Genomic DNA, 17,872 nt, shown 5'->3' on the forward strand with positions numbered 1-17,872 from the left:
TTTTGTGTTCCAGGATATGATCTATCCTGGATAATGTTCCATGAGCACTAGAGAAGAATATATATCCTGGTGTTTTGAGATGTAATGACCCATACATGTCTATTAGGTCGAATTCATTTATCAAGTTGTTTAACATCTCTATTTTCTTGCTGATTTTCTGTCTGGTTGTTCTGTCTATAGGAGAGAGTGGTGGGTTAAAGTCTCCTGTTTATAAAGCTCATGTTGAAGCTTATATCACTCTCTTCAGTTTTACCAATGTCTGTCTCATGTCTTTTGTTGTTCCTGGATTGGGAGCATAAGTATTGTGATTGTTATTTCTTCATAGTGAATTTCCCTTTAATTAATATATAGTGTCCTTCTTTGTCTCTTATGATCTCTTTAGATTTAAAGTCTATTTTGTCCAATATTACTATCATTGCTCCTGCTTTCTTTTGGTTACAACTTGTATGGAACATCTTTTTCTACTCTTTCACTTTCAATCTATTTGTATGCTTGTGTCTAAGAGGAGCCTCTTGTAAGCAGCATATAGCTAAATTACATTTCTCAATTCATTCTACCAGCCTCTATCTTTTAATTGGTAAATTAATCAACTAACACTCAAAGTCATTACTGAAAAGGTGTTTCTTGAATCCACTACCTTAGCATTTGGATTATATTTGTCAGATTTACATATTTTCCCTCTATCTCTTTTTATCCTTTATGCTGCCCTTTCTGGCACTCTTCAATACTGTGCCTTCCTCCAGACTCCCCTCTCCTGTCTTTTTTTTTTTCGATCTGGCAGAACTCCATTGAGCATTTCTTGTAGGGCGGTCTCTTCTTGACAAATTCTTTGAAGATTCATTTGTCTGTGTAAATTTCAATCTCTCCCTCAGTTTTGAAGGGCAATTTGGCTGGTTACAGAGTTCTTGGTTGGAAGTCTTTCTCTTTCAGGATCTTAAATATGTCATACAACTGCCTTCTTGCCTCGACAGTGCCAGTTTTGTCGTCTGAACTTAGTCTTACGTGGTTACCCTTGTATATAGTAGATTGTTTTTCTCTTGCCAATTTCAGGATTTTCTGCCTCTCTTCAACACTTCCTACACTGAATAGTTCCTGGGGAAGGCCTATGTGGAATTATTCTATTTAGAGTTCATTGAGCTTCTTTGACTTGTATATTTATGTCCTTTAAAAGGGTTTGGAAGTTTTCACCCATGATATCTTCAACTTCTCTTTCTATCTCTTTACTGTTCTCTTCTCCTTCTGAGACACCAATGATTCTTATATTTGCATACTTTGATTTGTCCATGAATTACCTGAGATCCACTTCAAATTTTACAATTTTTTTTACCATTTCCTGTTTTGTGTTCAAAATCAGTTTTCCTGCCCTTTAGTTTGTTTTTTCTGTCGTCTGCCTCTTCAAATCTGGTATTGTGTTTTTGAGTATGTTTTTTATTTGGTCAAAGGAAACTTTCAGCTTTGTGATATCTGCTACTTTTCTATTTATTCTATCAACCTCCTCTTTATGCTCTTCTACTGTCTTTATGATATCATTTATGTCATTAGCCATCCTACTTATTTCATCTAGTAGAGTTAAATGAATATTTTTGATTAGTTGCTTCAATGTCTGTTTCTCCCCTGGTGTTTTAATTTAGTTGTTAAGCTAGGCTACATCTGTATGCATCGTGATATTTTTAGTGATCTTTTGCATCTTGATACTGTAATTAAGAGCAACATAATTTATGAGACTTTAAATAAATACATGGGCCTGGTCAATGAAGTCACAAAGGACAGATGTAAAAACGTAATGCTCCTGGGTCCCATAACTAAGAGAGGACAAGCATTTCTGCTTTATCCATTTTCCACTAAAGATATAGGATATTAATGTAGTTTAGGGAGGGTGGTAATTTTCATGGATTTTTGAGAATAATAATTCATGTTGAGAAGGGCAGCGCTGCATGAGGGTAAGCAGGAATGCACAGAAAATTTGATGGAACTTGGTGATAAATATTTCATTGCTATCTTGAGGAACAATAAGGAAATGGATTCTGCCAATCAGTTCTGTATTTTTGGTCCAAAGAGAACAATTTCATTGGAGGAACTGGAAGAGAATATAAAGTCATGAATGATTTATAAAGCTTCTTAATCATGAAAGTTATTTCCAAAACTACAAATAAATGCAAGTTATTTATTACATTTAGTATGACCAAAGACCGTGTACTACTTTACTGGTTTAAAGAGGTGGGAACAAAGAACACTGTGAGAATATGCAGGACTGGAAAGATGGAAAATGATATAACCAAAAGAACTATATATATTGTTTCTTACTGAATAACCTATATGTTTAAAATGCACTAAGTATTTGAGAACCAGTCATTTATTTGGGATTGATCCTAGAAGTGACTGAAAAAGTATGTGCAAAATAGGCCACTGGAAGAAGTAAGTTCTCCATTTATAACATATACATTAATGCTTAGAATATCCCTGAAATCAACTTAATATAGGACTCAAGTTATGTGTTTCAATCTGAATCAAATATTGGGTGTCAGGTTTGGGGAAATGAGAAGTTAAACTCAAATGTAAGGGTCTTTAATTGATATTACCTTTGCAGGCAATACCTTCTTCATTATATTGTTGCTTCTGCAGCACATACTCTAAATGTGGAATGCTGTGGAGATTAACATGGCCCCTGTGAAAGAAGAACATGCACCTTCACGAGGCAGTCCATATGTTTCAACACCCATAATTATGAATTCAGTTGAAAGAGAATAGAATAGAAAAAAAAAACTGAACAGTGTCTCAGGGATTTGAGTGACAGTGTGAAGAACATATACATATATTTTAAGGGTGTCCCAAAAGGAAAAGAAAAAAAAGGAGAGGAAAGGGACGGAAGGAACATTTGAGCAAATGATAGCTGAAATTCCACACCCCTTAAGAAAGACCTATAGATGCCTGAGAAGTGCAAAGTACTCCACACAGAGAAAATCTTAATAGACCTACTCGGAGACAAATACTAATCCAAAAATGATAAGTTAGAAGCATCACAAAACATCGAGCAATTTGGAGACGCTAAGGGCAAAATAGCTGAAGTACTGCATTTGCAATAATAACACTGAATGTTAATAAGGTAACTACAAAATCAAAAGACATCGATTGGTAGAAAGAACAGAAAAGTATGATCCAACGTTACATTTTCTCGGCCCCAGAACACAAATATGTTGAAGGTGAAAGGATGAAAACATACATCTCATGCAGATGCCTATCAAAGAATGAATGGAGAATTTTTAAAAATTGATTTTTAAAATGTGATGCATACATGCCACAAAATATTATTCAGGCACAAAAAGAAGAAAAGACTGATATATGCAACAGGAATGAAACTTGAAAACATATTGAAATAATTCATACACAAAAGGACAAATATTCTATCATCTCACCTATATGAAATAATTAGAATAAGAAAACCAGAGCCAGAATCTAGAGTATAGGTTACCATAGGCTATATTTTGGTTGAAAATTTGGAATTAATATTTAATTTTACAGTATCTCTATTTAAGCTGATTGTAAAGTTTTGGATTTGGATGGTTGTGATGGTGATAAAATACTGAGTACAATGAAAATAACTGCAATGAACAGATGAAATTTTAGTTTCTGTATATGTTACTAGAATAAAAATTAAATGATAAAATGATGGACTGAATAATATAGCGAAACCCATTGTAAAAATGTACTATAATTAATAGTCAAAGTATAAAAGAGTTTTTTTCATGAATTAAAATGAGTATAACACACTAATAAAAGATGGTAAAAATAGAGTGGTATACAGGAAAAATACACAAACCTAAACTATAGGCCATAGTTAACAGTACTATAAACTATTTTACATGGCATATGAAAGCCACAGGTCAAAATAGCTGAAGTACTGGTTATTAATGAGATGCCCGCAAAATCAAAAGACATAGATTGGTAAGAAGACCAAAAAATATGATCCAACATTACATTTTTTCAGCTCCAAAATACAAATATGTTGAAGGTGAAAGGATGCAAATGTACATCGCAGGCAAATAGTAACCAAAAAAGAGTTCTATCAACTGGAAGAAAGGTGCCAAATATTGCACAGTGTCAACAATTAGTAGACAAATGCGAACACTATACTTTACAGGATTTTTCTGTAAACTTAGAACTTATCTAATTAGAAACATGAAAAACAACTAAGCCATAAGAAATTATGCTGAAGTATAAAGAATTAAGAAAAAATCGTATTACATATCAATTTACATTTTATGGAAAGACTGTTTATAAACAGTTAGTCAATATTTCTCATTCTTGAACTACTGGCAGGCAGATCACTATACAATGCAAGATCACTTTTCTCTTATGTGAATGAACATTGCTTATATATCAAAGTCTTATATTTCTTGGAGATTTAAAATAAATTTAATATTAATTGTGGAAATTAAGATTTAACTGTTTCCCTGAATCACATTTACAATATTTTTCATGCTGACAGTCAGGAAAAGATCTAATTGCTTTGTTATTACATTTATCACAACGTGAAATACATATACGGAAGTTAATTCATTTTAGAATTGTTTGTATTTACACATTATTGGAAAAACTTGAATACCCGTGCAAAGAGGAATAGATTAACGGGTGATGGGTTATACACATAATGGAGTATATGAAACTATGGAAAAGGAACTATTTTAATGAATAACTATACAATTTACAGATTATGTTGTTAAGAGAAAAAGAACAATGCAACCAAGTATCTATAATACATTGAATAGAAGAAAGACAGGAAAAAAAACAAAATAAAAGCATCTTCTTATTTGCAGAGAAAAAATATCAAAATAATAACCATAAAGGACTGAGATGCATTATTGATAGGGAATTAAGGTCGGGGAGAGAGGATTGGAGAGATGGAATGGAGTGCAGTGCAGGTAAGGAGGGAATGTCACTGTTTGAAGGACGTTTTATGGTAATGAAACTAAGCTACGTGGCAATTCTCAACATATTATAAATATAGATTAGAAATTAAATTCCATCACTATAAGAGAAAATATCCAAATGTAATACAAGATCAATTTATATTTTATCTAAATTTACTAGAAATGAATAAAATAACCACTCTGAAAAGATTTTAAATGTAAGTAGCAAATCTAACTAACCTGTGAAGACAGTATTTTTATAATATACTCTATGGCTAACATACAAATGGAGGGACATAAGCATTGTGCTCTAGATAGAAGCTCTGTTTTTCATAGAATTATTGGTTTTCAAGTTTGAAATCACTCTTTGCATAAAATAGAACTGAACAAATAAGAAAATGTATTGTAAATGATGAAATTTTGATTTTTGTCTGACAAAGAATTTAGTAAATAATATGGAAAAGAGTAAAGTTAGGATAAGTAGTGGATCCTGTAATATTATGTCTATAATATATATATATTGATGGACAGAGAAATTAATGTAGGTCTGTGTACATATAACAGTAAATATACATATATTTTCCAGTTCTTACTATTAATGGAGCTAAGAATAACCCATGTCCTTGTAACAATCACTAAACCTGGAAACCAGATTCTGCAACTTCAATAAAAGAGGGATATTTTTATCCTTGAGAAAAGATATGGGAAGCTAAAGAACAAGATAAACAAGAGATGCCCTGAGGTGCAGAGAAGTAAAGAAATATTCACAATTGGCAAAGACATGTATAAAAGATAAGGAAACCAACTTGAGAAAACTTTGATGGACAGAAATAGAATAACTTAAACAATAAATAAATAGCAATAATATTAGATTATAACCTAGAACATAAATACTCATGAGTCCATACTGATGTGCTTAAATAATTCAATAAATATCCTCCCAAAAGAGCCAACCCTGTCGACACCTAGATTTATGATTTTTCTGGCTCCAGAATTGTGAAAGAAAAAATTATAAATTTCTATTTTTTCCTGATATCTGTTTTGTAGTAGGTTTTATTAAGTTCTAAGAAACTATTACAGAGGGAAATGGAAAATCACCATGAGATCAACACCACAGTTCTAATGGCTACTGCTAACAATCTCAATGGAAGCTAAAATTAGGAGCCAAAAGAATAAATGGTGTGCCCCTCTGAAGCTGTTATGGCACCCCAGAAAACCATGTCCTTTTCCTAATCCAATCTTGTGAGACCAGACCTGTTATTTAACATGGAACTTTTTGGTTAGATTCCTTCCATGGAGATTTGACAAACCCTTTGTGGTTGTGGATTGGGTTAAATAGATATATGACTCTATGCATCCAAGTTGGGCCTTAATTAGTTTATGAGAATCCTTTAAAAGGAGAAAAACTTTAGAAAAAGCTTTATAGCCAACAAGAGACTGAGATGTTTAAGAGATGCAGAAAGAAAATGTCCTTAGAGAAGCTGTTTGAAACCTCAAGCTAAAGGACAAGCAGATGCCAGCCACATGACTTCCACTTAAATAGAATAATTTCTGGACACATTGGCTTTTTTGAGTCAAGTTATCTTTCCTTGGATGCTGTGGGTTAGACATTTTTATGGCTTTACAACTTTAACCTTGTATCATAATAAATTCTGCATTAAAAGCTCTTCCATTTCTGGTATATTACATTCTGGCAGCATCAGCAAACCAAAAAGTAAGGAATAGGATGTTTGCATTATTCTAAAGAAACTCCCTGCATGATACCTATTATTCACAAAGTAAGTACTCACAGTCTTACAGTGGAGAAGCATGACAGACACACGCTAACTACTTGAAAAAATAAACAACAGGAGTTCTAATGCATCGGTATTATGTTTCTTTTCACATTATACAAGAAGAAGGGTAAAAATCACCTTTGTAGTAATTTTTCCAATAAGAGGAAACTGCAGTTTCATCAGAGAAAATATCAGGTAAACAAAAAAGGCAAAATATCTGAACATTTCTCTTCAAAAGTGATAAGGTTTTAGAAGACAAAAAAAAAAAAAGACTGAAAAAGCCTCACATACTGGAGGAGATTGAGAGAACATGACAGATAAATGCAACTTCCATACTGGAAGAATACATCAGAAGAACATTAGCGCAAAAGCTCATTACATTCAAATCTGGTCCATTGATTAATCATAGTATATCAAGGTTAATTTCCTGATTTTGATATGTATCGGAGTTATATAAACAACATGAGTAAAAGCTGGGTAAATAATATACTGGAACACTATTCTTTGGACAAATTTCTATTTATCTGAAGTTAGGTCAAAATAAATTTTTTTTATAAAATGGAAAAATATCCATTCTGCCTGTTACAGTGTGTGGGAAACATATAACTATACCTAAGAGTTCTTATTGGTATAATTGAAACAGGCTGCATGATGGAACCCTTGTTGGGAGTGAAAGTGTGGAAATTCTCTGATGTAGGTATAATTACACATTTTAAAATTTAAAGAATGATTCTTTACAGAAGACCTCGGACCCCATCTGTTTCTTTCAGAAAGCTTTTGTTCAAAGTTTTATGTGATGTATCTGGTAATAGTGGCTGGAATTTAAAAAAAAATGTCTTTAGTTTAAGGTTTTGCATCTTTCAATGCTGTTTTCTCCCTGGAGCCGTCCTATAGCCATTTGTTAATCATGAGTATAACCTTGAATTGATATTAAGGTCTAAATATATATTTGGAACCTCCTTTGGCCAAGAAACCCTGATTGCTCAGGAGTCAGCACTGAACAATAATGGAAGCATGCTTGCTCACGGAAGATCACAGTTGCCTCTGGAAGGAGTCATTCAGGGCTTGGAGATTAGTACAGTAGGACTCTTATCATGGAAGATCATATTGAAATAAAAGGTGAATGAGAAAGGTTTACTGTGGCCTCACCGGTGAATGAGGATTAAGTGGCTGAGTATGAAGAAGAGTCCAGTTGCATGCAGGCTTGTGCCCTAATGAATCTGGTAGAAAGATGCTAAAACACCTCCACAATAAATGTGCATTGTGGGATTGAGATGTGTTAGTAGATTGTATATTTCCCATGGCAATCACTAATTTACTCAAATATGCTAGATGTTCAAAGGGAAATATTAAATCAATTTTTAAGCATAATGCATAAAATTAATAGAAACACTTTAACTCAAAGATAAATATGTATGCTTATAGGAATGCATGTGTTTGTCTTGGCTTGGCTTGTCAGAGGAGTTCAGTGAGATCATGTTGATTGATAATGATCAAGTCTGCTATATTTCAAAAGCAGAATATGGTTATGCTATTTTTTTCTATTGATTATGGAGAGAACATTGTTGAAATATTAAAGTATACTTGCACATTTGAATAAGTGCTGTAGCATAGTAAACTGTTTGCTTTCTTTGCATCAAATCACCAGTATTTGGTTAATCACTATTAATACTAGTATGCCTAATTAGTGAACTGTCAGCTCATGAGTGAGGAAATGTTTCTCTCTGCATACTAATTTCTGGGAAATTTAGAGTTAATTCTGGCTCCCTATGGCATCATTTTGGATTCTCCAATACTGTCTTGTCACTCTTATTATTGATGAGATTTTGGTGAGATTTAGGGTTTGAGCTGATAGTGGGATTAGTTGAAATTTTGGAAATGTTAATGAGGTGAATTTATTTTTCATGTGTTGAGAAATTTTATAAAAGCATTACTAAGGAAGAAAGTTTTCATTTGTGATCCAGTGTGAATATCAGGTATGCATGGACTAACATGAAGGCTACTTTATTATTCTAAGTCATGCACCATGATACTTCTGGCTCAGTTGGCATTTGCTGACAAGATTATCATGACAGAAATATCTTATGCTTCCAGCATGGAATCCCTTAATTGGGTGAGAGAACAGGTGGGGAATTGGCACATATGGATATGCAATAAATAGTGTGTATCAGTTTTGATGACTGCTGTAACAAATAAACACAATAATTTACAACACAAATTTATACTCTTTCTTTTGTTGTGCCAGATTTCTAAGTTATTTTCAAAGGTGCAAGAGAAAGGGGTCTGCCTGGCATCTCTCCCTCTGGAGTGTTTAGGAAAAAAATATTTCCTTGACTGTAAACATGAAGAAATCTATTCCTTCCATTACTTGACTCCTGTCCCCATCTCAGTCTTCAAACTCATCAAGGTAGGATCTTGCTTAAGCCACAACTTGCCCCTTGACATTGTATCTACCCCAGCCTCCTTTCCATGAGGGACAAACTGGATAATCCACTATAATATACCTTATCAATGTCAGTAACTTAATCACATCCTCTAGGTCCTAGTTATCATGACAGATAATATTCAGCAGTTACGCCCTCAGGAATATCCATACTCATCTGGAACATTGTTCTTATACATTATTGTTGGCTTTGGGGATTGTTGAAGTTTGCAAGCTGCCAGAATGCAATATAGCAAAACTAGAATGGCTTTTAAAAACGGAGATTTAAAATGTTATGTTTACAATTCAAAGCATATGGAATGTCTACATACAGGCATCGAGGAAGATACCTTAATTCAAGAGTGGCCAATGCATCTGGAGTATCTCTATCAGGGGGTAAGCATGCTCATCCCTTGCAGGTCCCTTGCTCCTGGGCTCTGTTGTTTGCAGCCTCTGTTCCTGTGTAGGTTAATTACTTCAGTTCTCCAGGGATGGTTTTCATCTCTTGGCTTCCCTTGGCTCTCACAAGGTAGGTTCTGGCTTACTTACCATCTCACGGTGATGTCTCCTGTGCTCCATACCTCTCCAAACACCTATGTTTCTGTTCTCTGAACGTCAGTATGTGTCAGCTCTGCTCTGAAACTTCTCTTGGCTAACTCTCTGTCAGTTGTATCATTTACATGAGCATGGAGGTTTCTGTCATTTATGTCTTTCTCCAAAATATTCCATCCTTTATAAGCTTCCAGTAAACTAATCAAGACCCACCTGGAATAGGTGGACTAAAATCTCCATTTAATAAAAGGTTATACCCACAATAGGATATGTCACATATCTGTGGAGATAATTTAATAAAAATTTCCAACCTTCATTATTGAATTAGGATTGAAAGAAACAACTGCCTCCACAAGATTGGGTCAGGATTAAAATGAATTTGGTGGGTGGTATATATTCCTTTCAAACCAGCACAGGACTCTTATCTTTAATATGTTGAATTAATCTAAATTGCCTGTTGAAACCACAGGAAAGACAAAAGTTATGAAAAGCCAAGTGTTCAGAGTACATGTTTATAAAAGCACAGTAGCTTGTTCATAATTGCACAGTGTTTGAAATTCAAAACCCTTGACCTAGAAATGTAAAAGTATGCTAACATCACATTTGAAATTCAGAAAAGAATGATTTGAACCTATCAACCATTCTGAAAAATCCATTGATGACTACTCACGGATAAGTATTTTCTCATGTCTATTATGCTTTGATTATCATGTCTTTATGTCCCCAAATAGAATGCAGATGACCTAGAAGACTTCCTTGGAAACCTCCTACCTGAGGAACATCATGGGATTCCCAAAGCTCAATCAATGGAAAGGATGTCAGTTCATTTTAGTCCTGGAATGGAGGGAACTAGACCATTAGCACAGGCTGCTCTGATCTTGGTTATTGCTGCCTCAGCCAACTCCTGTCCAGGTGATGTCCTGAAGTGCTAGACTCTGCCAATTTTGCATCCAGCTCAGAGGCAATGGGGCAGGTGACTGTGCATATGAAGCTTTCAGACAAAGTCCAGCTTTGGAGTGGGGTAGGTCAGCCTAAGGCTTCCTGATGCGGAGGCCAACAAGTCAGAAAAGAAACAAGGCTTCAGACAAACCATTGCACACAGTTCTTCTCTTTCTCTTTGTACAATGTAGCATCTTGCCCGGGGGTGACAGCTCAGAAAATGCTTCCAGTGTTCCTGACAACAGATCAGGCTCTGAACTCCATGTGGTGCATCTATTCCCAGTGAAAATTTATTGGCTGTACATTTGGATCATAGACATCTTCAATAACCATGTCGACAATGAAGAGGTCAAGATGAGGTACCTAGAAGGTGCACCCAAGGTGATGCTCTTGCTTCTGCTCTTTTTTTCTGAGACCATGGGGCACTATAATGTGTGGAACTAAGCCTGGAGAACAAGAATCTGTATAGCCTTGAAGATATTGGACACACATGGTTGTACAGTGTGAAAATGACATGGAGACTTTAATTTCCATTCAGATGACATTATTCTACCAAAAAATAATCTGTCGTTATGGTGATAAAACAATCATGCCCATTCGACTTTCATTATTACTGTTGCTTTTATTCTTATTATTTTATTTTTATATTTATATTTCATTTTAATTTTATATTCACCTGAGCAGAGCCAGGACAGAGAATTATTTCCATAGAAATAACACTACAAGGTCTGAATGTTAGCTGAATGAAAATGCGTTCATACATCTCATCTAATCCGGGAGAACAAAATGAAATATACTAGTTTGTGTGTGTGTGATCACAATATCATGTAATATAGAGTAGCACTGCAAATACATTTTCTGTATTTGAAATTTGGATAAAACAGCACATTATTTACAAAAGATGTAGTGCAGATTCCCCAGAAATTAAATCCTTTTAAGGAAGAAAAGGAAATATTCTGTCATTACAGAGGACCCCTGTTTCCATGCATCTTCCTTGCTCATGAATCTGGGCTTGGTCCCTGCTCTGGTGGATCCTTAGCACCCCCTGCATCTCAGCCAACTCCTTCGTGGGGAGGTTTGTGTCTGGGCTCACACTGACTTCCTCTCACTGTGTATCTTGCACAGTAATAGACAGCTGTGTCCTCATCAGTCATGGAGCTCAGCTGAAGAGAGAACTCATTCTTGGAAGTGTCTCTAGACGTGGAGAGCCGGCTCTTGAGTGACGGGTTGTAATTAATGTAACCATCATAACATATATATGACAACAACTGCAGCTCCTTCCCCAAGGGCTGGCGGATCCAACTCCAGCAGTAAGGATTGGTTGTGATGGAAACACCAGAGATGGTGCAAGTGAAGGACAGGGTCTCAGAAGGCTTCACCACTCCTGGGCCTGACTCCTTCAGCTGTATCTGGGACAGGACACCTGCGAACAAGCAGAACGACCTTGAGACAATGACTCAGATACATCATCCCCATTATCTTCATTTCTGAATCCCTGAGACACTCACATCTGGAAGCTGCCACCAGGAAGAAGAAGAACCACAAGGGCTTCATGTTCCTGTAGGTGAGGTCCACGATGCCCAGGAAATATTATCCAGACTCAGGAGGAACCTGAATTTAAGTAAAAGTGTGCTGTGGTTTCATCTGTTTGCCCATGTGGGGATTTGCATTTAGGAGGTAAATTAATGCAAAAAGAAAGGGAGTAAGGGGAGGTCCTTGTCTTAGGTTACTCTAGGAGGAGGAAGCTGGCTGAGCCCTGGCAGAACACAGTCCTCTCACTGGGTTTCCCTTCACCAACCCTGATTCCTTACTTCCAAGCAGGAAATCTGTAGGATGAGAAGTTAAATGGCACCAGGGTTCAAGAATGGCTCTGGGAATGTGGTCATCATTCCCCTACTGCAAGAAATTATACATATATGCATATTTGTGTGTGTTTATGTACATTTATATCCCCTATACAACAGAATGTATAACATACATATATATTAAATAATATGTATAAATTCCATGACAAGTTTGGTTATAATGGATTCAGGATGATTTTTGAAGCATCGATGTAGGCAAGAGTGGTTGGTGTACCTTCTCCACATTGTTGATGTCATTTTTCAATTGCAACTTAATGTGTGTAATTTTATTAAGTTGTCCGTGTTATTACATATATTAATTATGTATTTAATTAATGGTATAATCTCCCATGGGAGGTAGAAAGACCTGTGTGTACACTCCCTTCTGACCAAGAAAATTTCCCAGGGAACATCTGCTTTCTCCTACACATCACACCTGTGCAGCCAGGGGAAGGTCAACACCACTGACCCTCAGACCCTCACCTGAACTCTAACCTAAATAGATCTATTCATCTCTGAATTTCTCTTTCTAACTTATCATATCAAGAACAGCCCTTGAATGAAACATATTGCAAACTGGTGATTCAGTAAGATTAATTAGAGATTAAATTAAAATTTTGGTAATGAATTTATCTCTAGCCTGCTTGCAAGTTGAAATTGTAATATGAGGTGAAAGGACTCAGACCTAACACTACAGTCACCAAAATTTGTAGTGGGATTCAGGATTAAGGAAAACAGTATACAGCATCTACCAAGAGAGACCCTGGTGCATTAAGCATTAAGAAAGTCTATGAGTAGAGGTGCAGTGTTGGGAGGGGCAGGTAGGAAAATCAAATGCACAGGTTGAGTAAATTTTATCACTTTCAGAATGCTGTGCTGGAGGTCAAAGTGCTTATTTAATTGGTAACATTTTACTGCATCTCTGTGTTTTACATACTTCACGCAAGTTTGGTATTTGGTTATATTAATTCAGGGGAATGAACTTCTCTGCATATTGTTTCATTCACCTAACATTATAGACTTTTATTTATTAACAAAATTGCCTAAAGTTAGATGCTTCAATGAAATCTCACTGAAAACCTCTTCTATTGTAACCATGTAGCAGGAAACCCTGAGCCTACCTATAAAAAGAAGAGAGAAGTCATGAGGAGAAACCCGAGATGCTGATTGGAAGCTCCTTTATCCTTCCTCTGCATCTTCCCTGGTTCTGGATCCTCTTGAGCTTCTCCCTAATCCAGGCTCTTGGGCTTCTGGGTCATGAGAGCCCCCTGCACTCAACCTACTGGCCATTCAAGGAGCAAAGTTCTTAGGCTCTTTCTGCCCTCCATGCACTGTTAGTCCCACTAGCATGTCATGTCTGATCCTGAGGATTCAGACTGATGGTTACAGGTGGCAGCTGTAATTATCTTTGGCAGGCATCTTGGGCATGGATGGCTGAGCTGCAGTTATGCTCAATATGCCCGTTGTAGTCGGTGAACCCCTGTAGCCCCGTTCTAGGCTTCTGTTGGTTCGCATGGAATCTGTCATCATCAAACCTGCTCACTGTGCTTTCATCTACAACTGTCCATGAATCTTCAGGGACATTTATTACTGCTCAGGACAATTCTTCACTGAGAGAGAAGGAGAACCACAGACCCTTAGAAGTAACTCCATATGACAAGACAGCCCCTCCTGTCTCTTTTGACCATGATCCTGGAGTTGTCAGTTGCTGCGCGCCCCCTTGAGGCCACTCTGCAGGGGAGGATTGAATCCGACTGAACTCACAGTAACTGCTGTGTGTCCGTCAATAATACACGGAGGCATCCTCGGCTTTCAGACTTTTTACTTTTAGTCACAAATGGTCTTGGCATGTTTCTTTTCAGATAGTGAATCTAACCTTCTGCGTAGCATGTGCTAATTTCATGACAACAAACACCTCCTTGGAAATTGCCACCCCCAACACATCCAGAAACAATCAAGTGTGAATCCAGAGACTGCCCATGAGAGGCTTAGAGGTCACTTGAACCACACCACATATCCCCTAGGCAATGCCATCTGCGCCCCACACTGGACATCCACAGGTCCAAAGACATACAATTCAAGGAAAACCCAGGATAGCCCATCATTTTCTACCCGTGTGCAGTCATAGAATCAAAGTCTATGTTCTCCATAAAATTCCTTTGCAATTGCAAAAGAGAAAACACAGCCCAGACTCCACAACCAGTCTTTTTTGGACTATCGTTGTCACAGAATTAGAACACCTGAGGATCCCTGGACTACGGCTTCCATCTTAGGGTCAGGAATGTGCTGGTTTTAATGAGCAGAGGGAGCGGCCCTCTCTTTTGTTTCCTCCTACCATGCAGCAATGCATGGGGTTGGGAGTCTTCAGAGGGGGGTGTGCTGAGAGTACATAAGTTTCCTGGGGGAGTTGGTTGGTAACTGTAGCACTCGCAAAAATGTGATTGTACTGGGCAAACACTAAACCCATCATCTTATTTCACTAAAAAACACAATAAAGTTATGATAAAAGCATTAATGTTACCTTCATTTTACAGATGTAAAACTACAAACAGACATATAGAGAGACTGTGTGAGGTAAACATGAATATATACCTGGCAAATGTTCACCCATGTCTGGACCTGTGCTCTATACTACTGGACCCAATTTCAAACCTGTAACAGCTCCAGGACAGGGTGGGGGAGGGCATAGTGAGATTTATCCCCACACACAGCTGCCTTGGTGTAATGAAAACCTAGTGTAATATTTTGCACTATAGTATTCACCCAAGTAATAAGTACAGGGTGAGGGATTAGAAAATTCTATTCAGGAATCTTTTACTGATCACATGGCATTATTTCTGCCTCCACCGTTCTTTCTGTACCAGTATGTCTAGTTTTATTTTTTAATTGCTTCACTGAGTATAGTAGATTCATGATAAAATGCATATTTTTATAGTCTGCAGTTTAATAAGTACTACATTATGTGAATATCACCACAGTCAGGATAGTGGGAAATCCAAAACCCTACAAATTATCCTGTCCTTTGTAATTCCCCTTTCCTAATTTTCTATATTCCAACCCTGTCCTCAGCAACTACTGATCTTATTTATATTTCATTGTATTACTTTGAGGTTTATAGAACTTATAAAAATTGAGTCATGTAGTCTGTGTTCTTACTCAGTGCAATTTATGGCAATCCAGCCATATTGTTCTGAGTCATTCATTATTATTCATTATTTGAAAGTTGGGTTGTATCCAATGTGTGCATACATCTCCATATACTTCCAGACCTTTGTCTGTTCACCTGTGATGTATTGTTTCTAGTTTCTGGATATTTGAAAGAAGAGTGATACTCAGCTTCAAAATTTTGGGAGCTGAGGCAAAGATCTCTAGCTTTCTTACATCAACCACATAAACAGCAAGAAAACATGGACAATCTGCAAAAGAACTAATTGGCTTCAACACTCCAGTAATGGGAGTCACAGGAAAAGCAACACATTTGAAAGCTGTAGAGTGACAGATGCCTGAAGGGAGAAACAGGATCCCAACATTACCTTACCTGGGGGAGAATGGGTTTACACTATTACATGATCACAGTAAAATACCAATCAATTTCTTAAGACCAAATATGGTCAGGGAAAATGAGTATGAATCTTCCATGGATAGAGTGTGTAGACAGATTCTTACTGTGCTGCAGGTTTTTCTTTTAGAGTATTGGGCAGAATTCACAGAAAAACCATTGCCTTCTGGATTGGTGCTGTCTCTGGGAGAAGAGAAACAGCCACTGCTAAAATTTACCCAGACCTACCTCCCCTAGTGCCATTACAGTTTTAATAGTCCATGGGACATCCATCACAGCTTATGGCCTACAGGCACAAATGAAATCCCATAGAAACTACTAAAGAAATACTCTCTCACCTGGAATATCTCCTACCAACTCCTCTGCCTTCCCTTAAGAATTGAAAACCTTATTTTCAGAGAAGAGCATCAAAACCAGTTGAAGGGGATACTAGTGAAAATAAAACAATACAGCTGCAGGGTGGAAACAATGGGGGGAATACTCTATCCTCTGGAGATGAAATTCATGCCCTGTTCCTCCAAAGCAGCCTGTGCAGAGGATGAACAGGGACACATGGACAGCCATACACCTGACCCAGGTTAACAACATCTTCCTAAGAATAAAGATTTATCTTTAGATCAGAGAACGCACCCTTAGCTCAATCTCTTCAACTACATTGAAAATAACTAATATATATGAGGGTTGAACTCATCTAAGAGAGGTATCAGGAAGGAGGAAAGTATTTTTAGATTCCGAACAAGACAAAGTGAAATAAGTTATCATTACAGGAAATGAACTTATCGGGTGATGAGTGCCAAAAAATTTCAAATTAAGGTAGCATGGCCAAAATAAACTACAAATCAGCTCTGAGAAGACACAGCCAAATCCCCACAATAAGGAAATGCACATTTGTGAAGGGTTCCATAGGTTTGGAAAATCAAAATCATAATTTCAGACAAACAGATAGAGAATAAAATGAAAAATATTTTGTAGTGTCACAAGGACATGAGGATAGCATGAAGAGCATAAACATATGTGTTAAGGATATCCCAAAAAGAAAAGAAGGAAAGAAGGGAAAAAAGACAGAAAGAATATTTGAGTAAATACAGGCTAACAACTTTGCAGCTCTTATGAAAAACAAATATACATGTTCAAGAAGTAGCAACATATTCCAAACAAAATGTATCCTAATAGGGTTACTCTGAGACACATACTAATCTGAAAATGATACATTAGAAACATTACAAAAGATCAACTATATGAAGAAACCCATTGCAATAGAGGAAAAGAGAAAGAGAAATTAAATATGGCATATAAACGCCAAAGGACGAAAATAGCTGAAGTTTAAGCACTGCTTTTAAAATAATAACACTGGATGCTAATGATGTAACCTCCATAATCAAAAGGCATAGATAGGTCAAATGAACAAAATGAATATCATCCATTTTACATTTGTTTAGGCCCATTTACACAAATGTGTTGAAAGTGAAGGTAGGCAAAAAGATATTCCACACAAATAGTAATCAAAAAAGAGTTGGGGTAATAATACTGCTCTCAGACAAAATAGAATTTAAATCAAAATCTTTAAATGAAAAGAATGAAGACTCTATATCTTAATAAATAGGAAAATCCGACAAAATAAATAGCAATCATAAATATTTATGCAAGTAATGATGATGAGCCAAAATACATGAACCAAATACAGGCAAAACTAAAGGGATTTAGACACCTTCACATTAACAGTTGGAGACTTTAGTACACTACTCCCAGCAATCAAACATATAGATAGAAGATCAGTAAAAAAACAGAGAACTTCTATAATATAATGAACGAACTAGAACTAATATATAAACATCCCTCAGCATAGCATGAATGCAAAAGTACTGAAAGCAGGA

General features: G+C 36.4%; 1 gene segment (V, D, J or C); it reads right to left on the minus strand.

Moving 5' to 3' along the window:
* Window positions 1-11,647: 11,647 nt before the first annotated feature.
* Window positions 11,648-12,149, minus strand: LOC143675577 (immunoglobulin heavy variable 4-61-like). The segment is given in 2 exon segments: window positions 11,648-12,018; window positions 12,104-12,149. Coding segments are annotated over 2 exon segments (417 nt in total).
* Between the last annotated feature and the right edge of the window lie 5,723 nt (window positions 12,150-17,872).

This window comes from Tamandua tetradactyla, chromosome 3 (genome assembly GCF_023851605.1).
Source record: "Tamandua tetradactyla isolate mTamTet1 chromosome 3, mTamTet1.pri, whole genome shotgun sequence".
NCBI lineage: Eukaryota > Metazoa > Chordata > Mammalia > Pilosa > Myrmecophagidae > Tamandua > Tamandua tetradactyla.